General features: G+C 37.8%; 1 protein-coding gene across 1 annotated transcript in view; it reads right to left on the bottom strand.

Annotated features, from left to right (window-relative positions):
- LOC150083267 (glycosylated lysosomal membrane protein A-like) overlaps positions 1-17,886 on the bottom strand; it is a 132,088-nt gene that overhangs the window by 14,881 nt on the left and 99,321 nt on the right. Inside the window, exon 5 of the mRNA XM_090377139.1 lies at positions 7,731-7,987. Coding sequence (XP_090233265.1) covers positions 7,731-7,987 — 257 coding nt within the window. The remainder of the gene's footprint in view (positions 1-7,730; positions 7,988-17,886) is intronic.

Consider the following 17,886-nt stretch of genomic DNA (forward strand, 5'->3'; position numbering starts at 1 on the left):
AATGCCTTAGAATTTTATTCAATTTTGGCTTTTGTATGCCAATTTCAGACCACTGATGTTACGAGATATGAGTTTTTATTCTGAATTTAAAAGTTTTCTTACTGCCATCTATAATAAATTTCGTTTACAATTCCTTGGAAACATTAAATAAGGCAAAATTTGTTTGAAGATGACTGAATATTGATACAGGTATAAAGTTTCAAACCAGGCAGAAAAACCAAGAAAACATCTACTGAAGAAAGAAACTTGCTTTTTTGCATTATAAAGAAGACAAAACCTACTGAGAAATAGAAAAACTTCACAACAGCAATTTTCTTACTGCCATCTATTATAAATTATGCCTACAATTACTTGTAAACATAAAATATGGTGACATCTATTTGAAGGTTTCTGGAATATTCATGCATAAATGAGCGCATTATTCAAAATGACCCTGGAACATATACACATACATACTCCATAGAGTCCACACACAAAAAATGTATATTATATATATACTGACAAAAGGGTTAATAACACCGATTAACATGTAAAATGATACGAAAACACCCAATCTTCACTAATTTCATGCTGCTGAACATGAAAATCACATTAAAATTTGTCAATTGGCTCTTGTTTTCGAATTACAGTTGGGGTCTCGTATTAGTGAGATACTCTACATTATCAACTGCGGCTCTCGGCAAAACACATGTCAACACCACAGTTTCTGTACCATGTGATCGGCAACTGTTGCCTTGTCTGCATCATGTGATAAGTTGTTTTCGCCTCAAATGCATCTTCAACTCTGTTGCAGTAATCCTCGAATATGGCTAAGTACTGGGTGATTTGGTCTCATTTAATGGATGTTCTATATGAGATTCCTACTTTTTGCACAGTATTTGTGTTGTGTAAGATTAATAACCCCAGGGGCTCACATCTGGTGAGTACAGGCTTGGCACACCCAGGATCCTGAGCTGGATATCATCATTCTTCTCTTTCCTGGTGATTCCCTTCTACTTTTGACACTCTCTCTCTCTCTCTCTCTCTCTCTCTCGAATTTTTTTTTGGCTGGCACAGCATAAGCCCCAGGCTTCCTTGCACCATATAGCTAATAATAATAATAATAATAATAAATATGCTCCATAACTGTGTGAATAGCCCGGATGACTTCTGTTACATATGTGAAGTCATGTTAGCATCAAGAAAGCGTTCCTTAACTCCATACATATGCTGCACTACCTGTTCATCAAACTCAACGCATGTGTGTGAATCGAAAGGGACATTTTATACCTTTTGCAGTGACCATGATATGGAGGGAGCCAACAAATCACTTCACAGACTGCTACTTTTGTATGGTGCCTCCTATTAGAAAAGGAATGACAATAAAAAAAAGTGGACAGTGACGTACCTAAATATACCACCTGCAATTCATCCCGTGCCTCACAGTGAAGTACTACCTATTCCTGAACCACCCGATCATTTTTCTGTACACTCTGATGAAGATGAAGACACTGATAAATATTAACTTGATATATATGAAGAAGTAAAGCAGCTGCCTACATCAAGGGATCTGCCATTTTGTCCAAACCTTTATCCTTCTGAATCACATAAGATCACAGAAAGTGAGCTTAATGACCTCATCAGGGATGTCGAACTATTGAAGAATAAGGCAGAGCTTTTGGCCTCGAGGCTACAACAGTGGAATCTTCTAGATCATTCTGTGAAAGTGACAACATTTCGTACTCGAAATAAAGATTATGATAAATTCTATCAAACAAAAGATGAACTCACTGTAAGGTTGATGGTCTAATGGCATAAATGAACATGAGGCACATTCCTGAAGAATGGCGACTATTTATAGATGCTTCATAAGGTTAGCCTTAAGGCTGTTATTACACAGTGGAAATATGCTGCCTTCAATGCCTCTTGCATATGCTCTTAGATATACACTATCAGAAGTATAAATGGCAGATATGTGATTTAAAGGTAATTGCCATTTTATTAAGATTACATAAGGGTTACACTAAGTATTGTAGCCATCTCTGTGAGTGGGATAGTCGTGCCAAGGATATGCACTACGAGAACAAGAGCTGGTGTCAACGAAAATCATTAACACCTGGAAAGAAGAATGTAGCATTTGAACCTCTGGTAGATCCAAATAAAGTTTTGCTTCCACCACTCCACATCAAACTGGGTCTCGTGAAAAATTTCGTGAAGGTTTTGGAAGTGAGTGGTCTTGCATTCACATACTTGCAAGAGAAATTCCCAAGACAAGTACAGAGAAAATTAAGGCAGGCATTTTCATTGGTCCACAAATAAGGCAACTTTTCAAAGACGAACACAGTTTGAATGTGTCCTTAGTGATAGCAAGAAATCAGCACAGAAAGCCTTTCGAAATGTTTCGACTGGTTCTCTAGGAAATGTTAAAGCCGGTAACTACAGGCAGCTTGTGGAAGATCTCATTACTTCTTATGAAAAACTAGGGTGCAACATGTCATTTAAGATGCATTTATTGCACTCATACCTGGATTCCTTCCCACCAAACTGTGGTGCAGTCAGCGACAAACATGGTGAGTGTTTCCATCAAGACATCACAGAATTGGAACAAAGATACGAAAGCAAATGGAGTGCCACCACGTTAGCCAATTATTGCTGGATGGTGAAAAGAGATGTTCTCCAATCTGAATACAAGTGAAAGGCGAAAAGGTCCGGTGTTTGATACAGGTATGTTTGTAGCTACATCGTGTTTCCAAATAAATAAAAAAAATACTTCGTGCGCGCGTGTGTGTGTATGTGTGTGTGTGTGTGTGTATATATATATATATAACCCTGCCAACCTTTGTATCATCTGCAAACTTGGACATTAAGCTTGATATACCATCATCAATATCATTTATAAATACAGCAAAGGGGAATGCCAGAGGGTATTCAACTCTAGCAGTAAGCTACAGAATCTTGAAATAACTGGGAGTAAAGTGGAGGAGAAACTGTTGAAGATAAACACAAGAAAGGCACCCGGGGTGGATGGGATCTATCCAGTTATATTAAAGGAGGCAGCAAAGGAAGTAAGCAAACCCTTAGCCATTTTGCTGAGTTTGCTGACGAGGCTACTAGAGACGGTCGTGTTCAAAGCCGCTAAGTGGATTTTTCTTATTTATTGATTTGAAATTATTGTTTTTCTAAAACTTTTGATTTAAATTTAGTAGTATAACATTATTTTGTGATTTTCTGATTAATTTGGTGTATTTATTCTTTACTCGGCCTTGTAATTGCATAAAGGTATCGGTAAGGGTTTCCACGTGTTTCAACTCCGCTACCGTTCGTAATTTTCCCGCCTTGTGATACGATAGTTATATACCGTACTAGATAGCGTTAGTTGAACTTCGTTAGCAGTTAAATTGTACGTTTAAATAAATACATATAACGACTTAGATTACAAACGTAATATAATTAATTATATTTAACATAATTAATAACATAACATAATTAATTATAATTAATTAATAAATTAATGGAATCATGACTCAGACCAGAGCAGCAAAGCAAAAGGCTCAAGCTAATGGAAGTGCTGTGGCTCAGAGCAGAACTGAGGGGAGCAGTTGTCCTCTGACTCACATCCTTATAAAATGCACTGTTTGCTTGATGTTTGCAGAGCAATCGGGTACGGGACATGATACTGCCAAGGGGGATGTCTTTGTGTGTGCGCGATGCAAGGAGTGTATCGATATCAGGCAACAACTCGGCTTTCTTGTGGGCCTATATGAGAGCTTGAAGGACAGGGTGGATGCCCTCGAAGAAACTAAATTGAGGGGCCCATCAAGCTCTCAGCTGCCCACATCAACGCCAGAGCTTGCACTTGGGCATCGCGTGACACAGAGGCAACCCCCAAGGCAGAATGCGCTGGTCCCGAAGGAACTAGTAGTTGTTGGTGACTATCGTCAGGGAAACGGGGAACATGCTTTGTAAAAAAGATAGGTGGAACAGGACCAGGGTATGTCTGCCAGGGGCAAAGGTTGATGATGTGTAGAGCGAATATCATCTTTTAAGGGCACAAAAGGTGATATAGTTGCACACGTTGGCACTAATAATATTAAGAGTAGGAGACCGGCAGAATTACTTAACAAGTACAGGTCACTGTTGAACAAAAGCCGAGAATTAGGGTTGAATTTGAAAGTGTCTGCAATTCTGCCCAGACACGATAGGAGGGAGTATATGATGAGAGCCTTGTCGATCGATTCGGCCCTGGAAAGATTGTGCAAGGCTCAAGGGGTAGAATTTTTTTCAGCCTGGACTGTACTTGTTAACAGGAGAGATTGCTTCTACAGGGATGGGATACACTTAAATAGAAAGGGTGCAAGAATATTTGCTGATGCTATCGAGGCAGTGTTAGGTGGGTTGGAAAACTGCTAGCTTGGGGGGAGACAAAGACCAATAGATTGACAGTAGCCACTGGCAGAGGTGAAAGAGATTCTTGCACTGCTTCTATTAGAATGAGCAGAAGCCTGAAAAACAAGATGCATGGTATTTCAGAGACTGCTGGGAGCCATTGCGGTACAAGTAAACACATCGGTTGTGTTAGGGTAGCTAAGAATAGAAACAGGTGCAGGTATACTTGCGTGTACACCAATGCTAGGAGTTTAGTAAATAAATTTGATGAATTTGAGGTATTGCTCAAAACATCAAAGGCAGATATTGTTGGGATATCAGAGACGTGGTGTCACACAGATATAAGGGATGCAGAACTGCAATTTGGGGAGTACAACGTCTACAGAAAGGATAGACAGGATAGGAAGGGGGGAGGGGTTATGCTATTAGTTAAGAAACACATAAAAACCAAGGAAGTGAAGCCAGTCGACATCGCTGGACAGTGCAGTGTTGAGTCAGTTTGGTGTGACATAAGCATTGGGAGATCAAAATTGAGAGTAGGAGTGTGCTATAGGCCTAATGACTCTGATGAGTATAATAAGGAACTGTACAGGGAAATAGAGTGGGCCAGTAAATCAGAGTCTTATAATGGGAGATTTTAATTTCCCAGATATTGACTGGAATTTGGGGGCTGGTTACTCACACACTAGCAGGGCTTTTGTGGATTTATTGGATGATTGTTTTCTACATCAGCATGTTCGGGAGGCAACTAGAGGGAGTAATACTCTTGATTTGATTATCAGCAGTGATTCTTCATGCATTAAGAATCTGCAGATAAATGAACCACTAGGTGGCAGTGATCACAGTGTGCTGAAGTGGGATTTACTTAAAGAGGTAACTACCATTAGGGGTAAAGGGAAGGGTTATTGCTTCCGTAAAGGCGACTACGATGGACTGAGACAGTATTTAAATTCTAATACAGTGGGACCAACTGATGATGTTACCAACAGCAAATTCAAAATTGGAAGCATTCAAAGAACTTATCTTGGAAGCTACTAGGCTTTACATACCAACTAAGAAATATTGTTCAAGGTTTAGGCCAAAATGGATGTCAGATGAACTAATGAGGCATATGGCAGAGAAGAAAAATGCATGGGATACTTACAAATTAACACATGACACAGAAGCCTATGATAGATACAAGTTGATATGTAACCAAGTTACAAAGGAGGTTAGGCAGGCAAAGGCAGATTACGAGAGATCCTTGGCAAGGGATGCAAAGAAAAACAGCAAAGAGTTCTTTACTTATGTAAACTCTAGAAGGAAGGGGATGAATCAGATTGGTCCACTCGATATTGATGGGTTAACTGTTGATGATCCTGCTCAGGTGGCCAACAAACTAAATGAATATTTTGCATCGACATTCACACATGAGGAGTTATTCAGCAAGGGGAATGCCAGAGGTGTATTCAACTCTAGCAGTAAGCTACAGAATCTTGAAATAACTGGGAGTAAAGTGGAGGAGAAACTGTTGAAGATAAACACAAGAAAGGCACCCAGGGTGGATGGGATCTATCCAGTTATATTAAAGGAGGCAGCAAAGGAAGTAAGCAAACCCTTAGCCATAATTATGAGGGCTTCCTTAGACTCAGGGGAGGTACCCATAGACTGGAAATGTGCAAATGTGACCCCAATTCACAAAGGAGGATCAAAGGCTGACACAAGTAATTATAGACCTGTGAGCTTAACTTCTGTTCCAGGAAAATTAATGGAGGCACTGGTTAAAGAAGCACTGCAGGATCATTTAGACAAGACTTCAGTTATAGCTCAGACACAGCATGGTTTTGTTAAGGGGAAGTCTTGCCTGACCAACTTGATTGGATACTATGATGCAGTCACAAAAGAACTGGATGCAGGGAATAACTTTAATATTGTATACTTGGATCTTAGAAAGGCTTTTGATACTGTTGCACATGGAAGACTGCTACACAAATTGGAGCAGTGTGACATTGGAGGCAAATTGCTGCTATGGATAAAGGGGTGGTTGAGGGGGAGAAGACAGAGAGTGGTAATCAATGGACACTGCTCATCGTGGACTAATGTTATTAGTGGAATCCCTCAGGGCTCAGTGTTGGGTCCATTATTGTTTTCTGTATTTATAAATGATATTGATGATGGTATATCAAGCTTAATGTTCAAGTTTGCAGACAATACAAAGGTTGGCAGGGTTGTCAAGGACACTACTGACACTATGCTGCTGCAACAGGATCTGGAAAGGTTGAGCAGATGGGCTGAGAGGTGGCAAATGAAGTTTAACATTGACAAATGTAAAGTACTACACATGGAAACAGCAACCCCAGAGCAACGTATCAACTCTGTGGTACTGCACTGACAGTGGTGGAGAATGAAAGGGACTTGGGGGGTGGTTGTGCAGGCAGATATGAAGTTCTCTGAGCAGTGCAGACGGGCTTCAAGAGTAGCTCATGGAGTATTGTCAATGATATACAGGAATTTTTCCAGCAGGGATAAGGAGGTGATTATTCCCTTGTATAAGGCAATGGTCAGGCCACACCTAGAGTACTGTATACAGGTCTGGAGGCCTCATTTCAAGAAGGATGTAGAGCTGCTGGAACGAGTACAGAGAAGGGCAACAAGATTAGTGAATGGAACAAAGGGTGCTCTTACGAAGAAAGGCTTAAGTTTTGCAAATTACAGTGTCTGGAGACTAGGCACCAGCGAGGTGATCTGATAGAGGTGTATAAAGCCTTGAATGGTTTAAGCATGCTCAATGCTGATGGGATTCTTCCTCTAGCTCAGAAAAATCACCTGAGAGGGCATAAATTCAAATTGAGGAAAGACAGATGTAGGATAGACGTGCGGAAATTTGCCTTCAGCCAGCGGGTGGTTGGTTGGTGGAACAGACTTCCATCCCTTGTGGTGGAGGTTGATAGCCTAAATAAGTTTAAGGCTCAGCTGGACAGGTATTTTGAACGAACAGAGGGGTGAAGTGGAAGTGGTTTTTTTTTTTTTTTTTTTTTTTTGGCTGATGCTGCATAAGCTTGCTTTCTTGCATCAAATGCCTCTACTAATGCTAATGCTAATATATATAAAAAACTACTTTTTTCAAAAACAAGAGCCAATCCGCCATTTTAAGCACCATTTCTGTGTTTAGCACCCCAAAATATATAAAGTAAACTTACTTTCATGCCCATAATAAGATATGACCCAAAATTTGTTGTTCAGTGTAATAATATATAATTTAGCTCTCAATTTGCAGTTGTTCATATAATTATGCTGATTTACCATTTCTGTTTAGATATAAATGTTACATATAAAAATATAGTAAAAAAAAAATAGATATATAAAAAGACTTTAAAATAGCTTACCACATTGAGTATTCTGTTTTATTATAAAATCCATCATTTTGTGAACCAAGAGAAAAATTCCATGCTGACATTTTATGTAGTTGACTATGTTCAAAATGCCTGGCTATGCTATCTGGAATGTCTGCATTATAATCTTTAATTTTACTCACTGTAACCTCTGAAGAATGTGCAACAACATGATCTGTAGTTGTATAGGTAACAGGTTTCCAAGTCAAAAAACTGGTAGAAACATCATCATGCAACATCAACCGGACATTCTAGTAAAGTAACAAGAAGAGAAAAATGTTAACCTACAAACTAACATGGGAGGAAGTAAGTGATGTGTGTGTTTAACTTAAATACATAATGGATGTACATACCATCCTAAAAGTTTGAATCATAGCATTTGACAACAGGTTTCATTAATTTTTTTGAAATTAACTATGACAATGTAAAGTTTAATATATAAAAAAAGAACAATACACTACAAATCATTTTAAGATTTTTTTTTATTAAGCATTGAAAAATTCATAACAAAAAATACTTAAATGATTAACATTAACAATTATACTGATTTTTAATCAAAACATCCTTCACAAGGTTTCATCACTACCTTACACAGATGTGGCATTATGGTGATTAATTTTATAAGTGTCCTGACTAACGTTATTCCAAGGCTCCTCATAAATTTTATAAAGATGGACAGACTTCACGGGTTTGACAGTCTAGATGATCCCATAAAAGTTCTTTTGGGTTTAAGTCCAGCAATTGGGGTGGCCACACCATAATTTGCAATATCCCTCCGCCTTCTGTTATTTAGTTGCTATAAAGTCCCTGCACAGCTCAGAGCTCTTGTTGTAATATAAAATTTCTTCCACAAAGTCCAGAGGATATTGACTTATGTTCAAAAATGTTTCTATGGCCTTTTTATCTTAAAATTCGTTCAATTCTGATAATGACACCCACTTTGGAAAAACATAAGCAACCCCAGATCATAATGGAACCACCACCACCATTCTTGACTGTAGGCACTAAATAATGTGGCATCATTTTTACTTCAGCTGTTTGTCTCACATACATATACTCTACACTTTGACCCAAAAATTTTAAATTTGGATTCATATGTCCACAGTACATTTTTCCACTCTTCAACTGTTCAATGTTGATGGCTGTTAGCCAAAGCCAACTGTTTCCTTCAAATATCTGGTTTTAATAAAGGTTTTGGATCGCTACATAACCACAAAGTCCTGCTTCTTTAACACAAAGCTTTATAGTGGATGTAGACACAGGAGTTTCTCTGTTCTTATTGAACTCACCTCAGATTTCAGGTGTAGTAAGTTGTTGACTGCATTTAGAAATCAGTGTTATGGTCTTACCTTGTGCTTCTGCTGTTGCATGTGGTTTATTCAGTAAATTGCCAATCTCTTTGAATATTCGAAAATTGTAGATCTCTTAAAGTACCATTTATAACTGACACAATATAATAGCGTAGCTTAATTTAATTTATTATGGTACTCACCTTTTTATAATCTGCATTGATGTTGGAATAAAATGGATGATAATTTTAAATTTAAGTTAGGATTTAAAAACAGAATTAAAATATGCGCAAGGAAGAAGTGCACGCCTTCGTCCTTGGTTGTCAATGTTGAAATTTAAAACAAATTGAAGTTATATAGTTGGAAACAGAAGGCCAATAGCCATAACAAGTGGCTTTCGTTTTATACGTCTTCAGTTGGCAATGGTAGAATGAGAGTAAACGCGTGTATTTAAGAAGACTAAGTTCCTGTGATGCTCCTGGATACACGAGGGAATCTCAGGTGCATGAGATTCCAGACCGGTGCTATGTTATAGGGTAGTTTGGAATTTAATACTTGGAGAGTGGAATGGTGGCGAAACCATTCTATAACTAGGGCTTCATATTGGAAAATTTTTAAAACTGGATTTTAATTTGATAATAGGAATTTTAATTCTGTTTTTAAATCCTAACTTATTCACGCTAACTTAAATTTAAAATTATCATCCATTTTATTCCAACATCAACGCAGATTATAAAAAGGTGAGTACCATAATAAATTAAATAAAGCTACGCTATTATATTGTGTCTCTTTGAATATTCAAATGGTAGTTTGTATTCCTTTAAATGAACTAGTTTTTTGACAATACTTTTCATGGAATAACTTTCTTTATACATAGTTAAACTTTCTTTATACAGAGTTATGATAGCACTTTTCTTTTCAACTCTCAGTTCCCTATTTCTTGCCAGGTTTATCACGAAACACACAAAACTTCACCATACACTCTTTTTTGAATGACGGGTGTTCAATTTTATGTTACAGCTCTTACTCCTCAATTTATATTATTGCAGAACACTCTAGAATCATCTATAACCTTCTATAATCAGCTACAATGTTCTATCATATTCAGGAGTCTTTTACAACTTTATGGAATATTCTTAAATATTCTAGAAATTTCTTAAATATTATTTAAGTTTTTTTTGATTTTTTTATATAATAGAAAATATTTTAATAAAAACTTTAAAAAAAATGAAAATGTACCTTGTTATATTCCATATTTCTTATGATCATACACACCATAATGATTTAAATCATTAGCAAAAAATACAAAAGAATAATTTATATGTAAATTTAATATTTTCTTTAAATTATTTTAATATTCTAAATATTAAAAAAATGAATGTTTAAACACTTAAATAAATTGGAAAACGTCAGCTCTCCTCATTATTAGTACACTAAATGTCCGTCAAATTAATCCATAAAAAGTCATAATTAGCACATGGAAATTAGTCTAGCTTTATATATCATTAATCAGCCTGTTATTTGTATTAATAGTCATTTGATACAAGTGTCATAACTTGTATCAAATGACTATTGACACAAGTTTTATAAAGTTTCAAATTGGGAAGAAAACCAAGAATACATTAAATGAAGACAGAAATTTTTTTTTATTTTGCATTTTAAAGAAGACAAAACCTATCTAGAAATAGGAAAACTCAACAGAAGCTATTTCATGGTTTAATATAACAACACAAATTCAAGAAGAAAAACTGTATTGCCGATCAGGCAGACTGAAATGTAGGCCAGCTGATACATATAACATAAGTAGCTGTGTATTAAATAAATAAATAAAAAAACAACAGACAAAATTTGAAATAATGACAAAACAAAACAATTATGAAATTAATGCTAATTACAATCTTCACACATTGACAGGAATATATGCTCCCACCAATGAATAAATTAACTTAATCTGTTTCTTTTTTTTCATGAAACCCCAAACGAGAGGTATCAGAACTTATAGTACTTAGAACCGTGCATGGGTTGGAGTTGGGTTTCTGGTCCATAAAGATATAAAACACAACATTTTGGAATTCAAAAGTACATCACCAAGGGTGTCAAGACTACTACTCAGGACTTCTAAATGGTACAAGCTAAAGGTTATAATGATTTATGCACCAACATCAAGCCATGATGATGAAGAGGTTGAAGAAATGTATATAGAACCTGAGAGTCTTCTAGATGATCAAAAAACCCACTACATTATCATTATGGGGGACTTCAATGTTAAGGTTGGAAAGAGACAAAACAGTGCAGAAAGGGGAACAATACGAAATTTTGGAATTGGTGAAAGAAATGACAGAGGTGAAAGACTTGTGGAATTTGCAGAATCTTGAAAATTGTCAGTAATGAACACTTTTTTCAAGAAAAAAATGAACAGAAAGTGGACATGGAAGAGCCCAAATGGATTAACAACTAATGAAATAGACTTCATCCTCACTAACAGATGATACATCGTGAATGATGTTACCGTCCTGAATAAGGTAAATGTTGGAAGTGATCACAGAATGGTAAGATGCTTGATACATATATAAGAAAAGAAAGGAAAAAAACTGACTGGAGTTAATAATACGAAGGTCTTTGAGATAACAGAAGAGGAGAAAAAGCAGTATGTACTGGAACTTAAGAACAAGTTTGAGCTTCTGCAGATGGCTCAGAACCAAGATATTGATGAAGAATATTACAAATTTCTGAAAGTGATAAAGCCCATGAAACCTATAGGTAAAAAGAAATCCAAAGAAGAAAAAATTAGTCAAGAAACACTTGTCATGATGAACCGAAGACAACAAATGAAGAGCAAGAAGAGTTATACTTAGTTATGCAATGCCATTAGAAAGAGACTCAGAGAGGACATAAGAAAATTTAACACAAGAAAAGTAGAACAAGCATTAAGGGAAAACAAAGGATTTAAATCAGCAGCCATGAGCAGTACTACAGAAAGACAAACGATACTGAAACTGAAGAATAGCAATGGTGTACTTATAAAGAGCACAGAAGGCATATTTAAAATAGCAGAAGACTACTATAAAGAGTTACACAAGGAACGAGGGAATGATGCCAGCAGTGGGAAAGATGGATTGCAAATTAGTAACATATACAACATACCTGATATCCTTCCTGATGAGGCAGAACATGCATTGAAGAAAATGACAAATCAGAAAGCCCCAGGGGAAGATGAAGTTACTGTAAAGTTGTTAAAATTGGGAGGAAGAGACATGACACAAAAACTGGCAAAACTCTTCACAAAATGCATTAGAAAAGTGTGATGCCCAAGGAGTGGAATAATGCGATAATAGTTTTCCTGCATAAGAAAGGAGATAAATCAGAAATTGGAAATTATAGACCAATTAGCTTGTTATCCCACATCTACAAGTCGTTCACAAGGGTCATTACTAACAGATTAGAAAGAATACTTGATGAGAATCAACCGAAAGAGCAAGCTGGATTCTCAACTATGGTCACCTTCACGTAATGTCACAGCTAAGGGAGAAAGCAAATGAATATAAAACACCATTATGCCTGGCATTTGTGGATTATGAAAAGGCATTTGACTTCATACAGCATAAGGCAATGTTTCGGGCACTGGAGAGACAAGGCATATATTATGATTTTGAAGAAAATATATAAGAATGCAACCTCCTTTATTAGACTAGACAAAGACAGTAGTAAATTTAAAATTGAGAAAGCAGTTTGACAAGGAGACACTATCTCCAAAGTTGTTTACTGCTACCCTTGAGGAAGCTTTCAGAAGATTAGACTGGTCACGGAAAGGAGTCAATGTGAATGGAGAGTACCTAAACCATTTAAGATTTGCAGATGACATTGTGGTCATAAGCCACAATCCCAAAGAATTAGAGGAAAATCTTAATCAGTTATGCAGAGTTAGTAAGGATTTTGGACTAAAGATGAATATGGCTAAAACAAAAGTAATGATGAACAAGTATGCCACAGAAAGGGATATAATGATTGAAGGAGCAGTAATTGAAAAGGTGGAGTCATATACTTATCTGGGTCAAGTGATTAGCTGTAATAATGATAAATGGCTGGAAGTCAAGAGAAGAATAAATTTTGGATGGATAGCATTCAGGAAATATAGTCACATACTGAAGAGCAATATCCCAATTTGTCTGGAACATAAAATAACGAACCAGTGTATAGTCACCACTATGACATGAAAGTGAAACTTGGGCGCTCACCAAAAGAATGGAAGAGAAGCTAAGAACTACACAGCAAAGAATGGAACGAATTATATTGGGAATCAGGCTGTTAGATAAGAAGAGAAACATATGGATTAGGCAGCAAACTCAATTAAAGGATATTCTTATAAAAACTAAACTAAAATGGTCTTAGGCAGAATGCATAGCTCGAAGACATGATGACAGATAGACTAAGAAAATAACAGAATGGTACCCACCCAAGAGGAGCTAGAAGAAAACCTGGAAGACAACAACGGAGATGGACAGATGAAATTCATGAGTTTGTGGCTAGTGAATGGATGGCCATTGCAAAAAAACAGAAGGAATGGAAAGTTGCTGGAGAGGCCTTCATCCTGCAGTGGATTGAAAATGGCTGATGATGATCGGTTGGAAGTTGAGAAGATGAAAGAATATATTTGCTGACATTAGACTTGAACTTCTGTAGATTGTAATTTTCAGGAATTATGTAGGACGGAAGGTTGTTCCAGAAAACGGGCTGAATGAATAAACAAGGAAGAAGAAAAGTTGGTTCTGCGAGTTTGAAGTTGGGTAGTAAAAGGAAGGTGACTGGCTGTGGCATGGGTTCGGACTGCTTTGGAAAATAGTGAGAGAGGGGATTATAGAAGCCAATTCAGAAAAACAGTTCCCAAGGAAGTATCTATAGAAAAGGAATGCAGCAGAATCAGACCATCTATGAGACAGAGTGTGGAGAGAGACTGTTAGAGATGGGTCATTAATTAACTTAACTGCCATCTTTTGAATGGAATTTAGAAGCCTGAGAGAGGTTTTGGGGGGCACTGTCCCAGATGTGGGAATAATATTCCATGGTAGGGCAGATTTGCAATTTGTACAGAGTAAACAGCTGTTTGGAAGAAAAGTAATGCCGAGAGTAAAAGAGAAAACCCAGTTTTTTAGATACAGAGGAAACAATATTAGTAATATGCTTATGCCAAGGGAGATTAGAAGTCAGGGTAATCCCCAATAGCCGACCGGGCTAGCCAGGTGAGTAATGTGCCTGCCTGGCAAGCCAAAGGTTGTGGGTTTGAATCCCGTATCTAGCTTGGATCAGAGTAAAAATGCAAAAATTTTGGGAGGTGCATTATGGCCACAAAAGCCGATGCTCCAACAACTAAGAAAAAAAAAAAAAAAAAAAATCCCCAATAGAGATATGATCTTCCCTAGAAATTGGAGTGGCAATGAAGATAAGCATAGGAGCAGAAGAATTCTTTTTGCAAGATATAAGACAGGTCTGAGTTTTGGATTCAAATCAACTAAGTTATCCACGCCCCACTGGAGATCAGCATTTAAGGAATTGGTAGTGGATATTCGAGAAATAGAAGCTGTTTGAGTGTGTCAAGGTTTCTCAAACTGGAAGGTGGAATGCAATGTGCTATCATTGGCAAAACTATGGATAGGATTTCCGGTCATTAATATACAACAGGAACAGAATGCGAGAAAGAACTGAACTTTGGAGAACACTAGCTTTAGTGGAGAAGTTAGAAGACAGAGAACCATCTAACATAATCTGCAGTGAGCAGTCAGAGAGAAAACTGGAGACCCAATTACAAAAAACAGTTCACAAATCCTAAAATGGAAGCTTATTTAGAACACCTTTATGCCAAACACGATTAAAAGCTTTTGAAATGTCAAGAGCAACTGTTTAAGTTTCACCAAACTTTTCCATTGAAGTTGGTATTGTCAGGGAAACGGGGAACATGTCAGGGAAACGGGGAACATTGTCAGGGAAACGGGGAACATTGTCAGGGAAACGGGGAACATGCTTTGTAAAAAGGATGGGTGGAACAGAACCAGGGTATGTCTGCCAGTGGGTTGTTGTTGTTATTTGGTTTTTCGGAGCATTAGCAACTAAGGCCATATTGCACCGGGAATATGCGGTGGTCATTCCATGACCTTTCCGCATCCCCCGTATTTGGTGGTGATGGGCTCGAACCCCGGTCTAATCAAGAAGCGTGCGCTACGCACTACTACTCCTTCCCACCTAGCTATGGAGGCCCAAAGGTTGATGATATTGTAGAGCGGATATCATCTTTTAAGGGCACAAAAGGTGATATAGTTGTACACGTTGGCACTAATGATATTAAGAGTAGGAGACTGGCAGAATTACTTAACAAGCACAGGTCACTGTTGAAAAAAAGCCGTGAATTAGGGTTGAATTTGAAAGTGTCTGCAATTCAGCCCAGACACGATAGGAGGGAGTATATGATGAGAGTCTTGTCGATCAATTCGGCCCTGGAAAGATTGTGCAAGGCTCAAGGGGTAGAATTTTTTTCAGCCTGGTCTGTACTTGTTAACAGGAGAGACTGCTTCTACAGGGATGGGATACACTTAAATAGAAAGGGTGCAAGAATATTTGTTGATGCTATCGAAGCAGTGTTAGGTGGGTCGGAAAACTGCTAGCTTGTGGGGATACAAGGACTAATAGATTAACAGTAGCCACTGGCAGAGGTGAAAGTGATTCTTGCATTGCTTCTATTGGAATGAGCAGAAGCCTGGAAAACAGGTTGCAGGATATTTCAGAGACTACTGGGAGTCACTGCGGTACAAGTAACCACGTGGGTTGTGTTACGGTAGCTAAGAATAGGAACAGGTGCAGGTATACTTGCGTGTACACCAATGCTAGGAGTTTGGTAAATAAATTTAATGAATTTGAGGTATTGTTCAAAACATCAAAGGCAGATATTGTGTTGGGATATCAGAGACGTGGTGTCACACAGATATAGGGAATGCAGAACTGGAATTTGGGGAGTACAATGTGTACAGAAAGGATAGACAGGATAGGAAGGGAGGTATTAGTTAAGAAACACATAAAATCCAAGGAAGTGAAGCCAGTCGACATCGCTGGACAGTGCAGTGTCGAGTCAGATTGGTGTGACATAAGCATTGGGAGATCAAAATTGAGAGTAGGAGTACTATAAGCCTAAAGACTCTTATGAGTATAATAAGAAACTGTACAGGGAAATAGAGTGGGCCAGTAAATCAGAGAGTCTTATAATGGGGGATTTTAATTTCCCAGATATTGACTGGAATTTGTGGGTTGCTCACTCACACGGTAGCAAGGCTTTTGTGTATTTTTGGATGATTGTTTGCCACATCAGCATTTTTGGGAGGCAACTAGAGGGAGTAATACTCTTGATTTGATTATCAGTAGTGATTCTTCATGCATTAAGAATCTGCAGATAAAGGAACCACCAGGTGGCTGTGATCACAGGGTGCTGAAGTGGGATTTACTTAAAGAAGTAACTACCATCAGCAGTAAACGGAGGGGTTTTTGCTTTCTTAAAGGCGACTATGATGGTCTGAGAGAGTATTTAAAATCTATACAGTGGGACCAAATGATGATGTTACCAACAGCAAATTCAAAATGGGAAGCATTCAAAGAACTTATCTTGGAAGCTACTAGGCTTTACATACCAACTAAGAAATATTGTTCAAGGTTTAGGCCTAAATGGATGTCAGATGAACTAATGAGACATATGGCAGAGAAGAAAGTGCATGGGATACATATAAATTAACATGTGACACAGAAGCCTATCAGAGATATAAGTTGATCTGTAACCAAGTTACAAAGGAGGTTAGGCAGGCGAAGGCAGATTACGAGAAATCTTTGGCAAAGGATACAAAGAAAAACAGCACAGAGTTCTTTACTTATGTAAACTCTAGAAGGAAGGGGATGAATCAGATTGGTCCACTTGATATCAATGGTTCAACTGTTGATGATCCTGCTCAGGTAGCTAACAAACTAAATGAATATTTTGCATCGACATTCACACACGAGGAATTATTCAGCAAGGGGAATGCCAGAGGTGTATTTAACTCTGGCAGTAAGCCAGATACTCTTGTAATAACTGAGAGTAAAGTGGAGGAGAAATTGTTGAAGATAAACACAAGAAAGGCACCTGGGGTGGATGATATCTATCCAGTTATATTAAAGGAGGCAGCAAAGGAAGTAAGCAAACCCTTAGCCATAATTATGAGAGCTTCCTTGGACTCAGGGGAGATATCCATAGACTGGAGATGTGCAAATGTGACTCCAATTCACAAAGGAGGATCAAAGGCTGACACAAGTAATTATAGACCTGTGAGTTTAACTTCTGTTCCCAGAAAAGTAATGGAGGCACTGGTTAAAGAAGCACTGCAGGATCATCTAGACAAAACTTCAGTTATAGCTCGGACACAGCATGGTTTCATTAAGGGTAAGTCTTGCCTGGCCAATTTGATTGGATACTATGATGCAGTCACAAAAGAATTGGATGCAGGGAATAACTTTGATATTATATACATGGATCTTAGAAAGGCTTTTGATACTGTTGCACATGGAAGACTGCTGCACAGATTGAAGCAGTGTGGCATTGGAGGCAAATTGCAGCTATGGATAAAGGGGTGGTTGAGGGGGAGAAGACAGAGAGTGGTAATCAATGGACACTGCTCATCGAGGACTAATGTTATTAGTGGAGTCCCTCAGGGTTCAGTATTAGGTCCATTATTGTTTTCTGTATTTATAAATGACATTGATGATGGTATATCAAGCTTAATGTCCAAGTTTGCAGACGATACGAAGGTTGGCAGGGTTGTCAAGGACACTACTGACACCATGCTGCTGCAACA

Source organism: Mastigoproctus giganteus, chromosome 7 (genome assembly GCF_048544385.1).
Source record: "Mastigoproctus giganteus isolate SK-2022 chromosome 7, ASM4854438v1, whole genome shotgun sequence".
NCBI lineage: Eukaryota > Metazoa > Arthropoda > Arachnida > Uropygi > Thelyphonidae > Mastigoproctus > Mastigoproctus giganteus.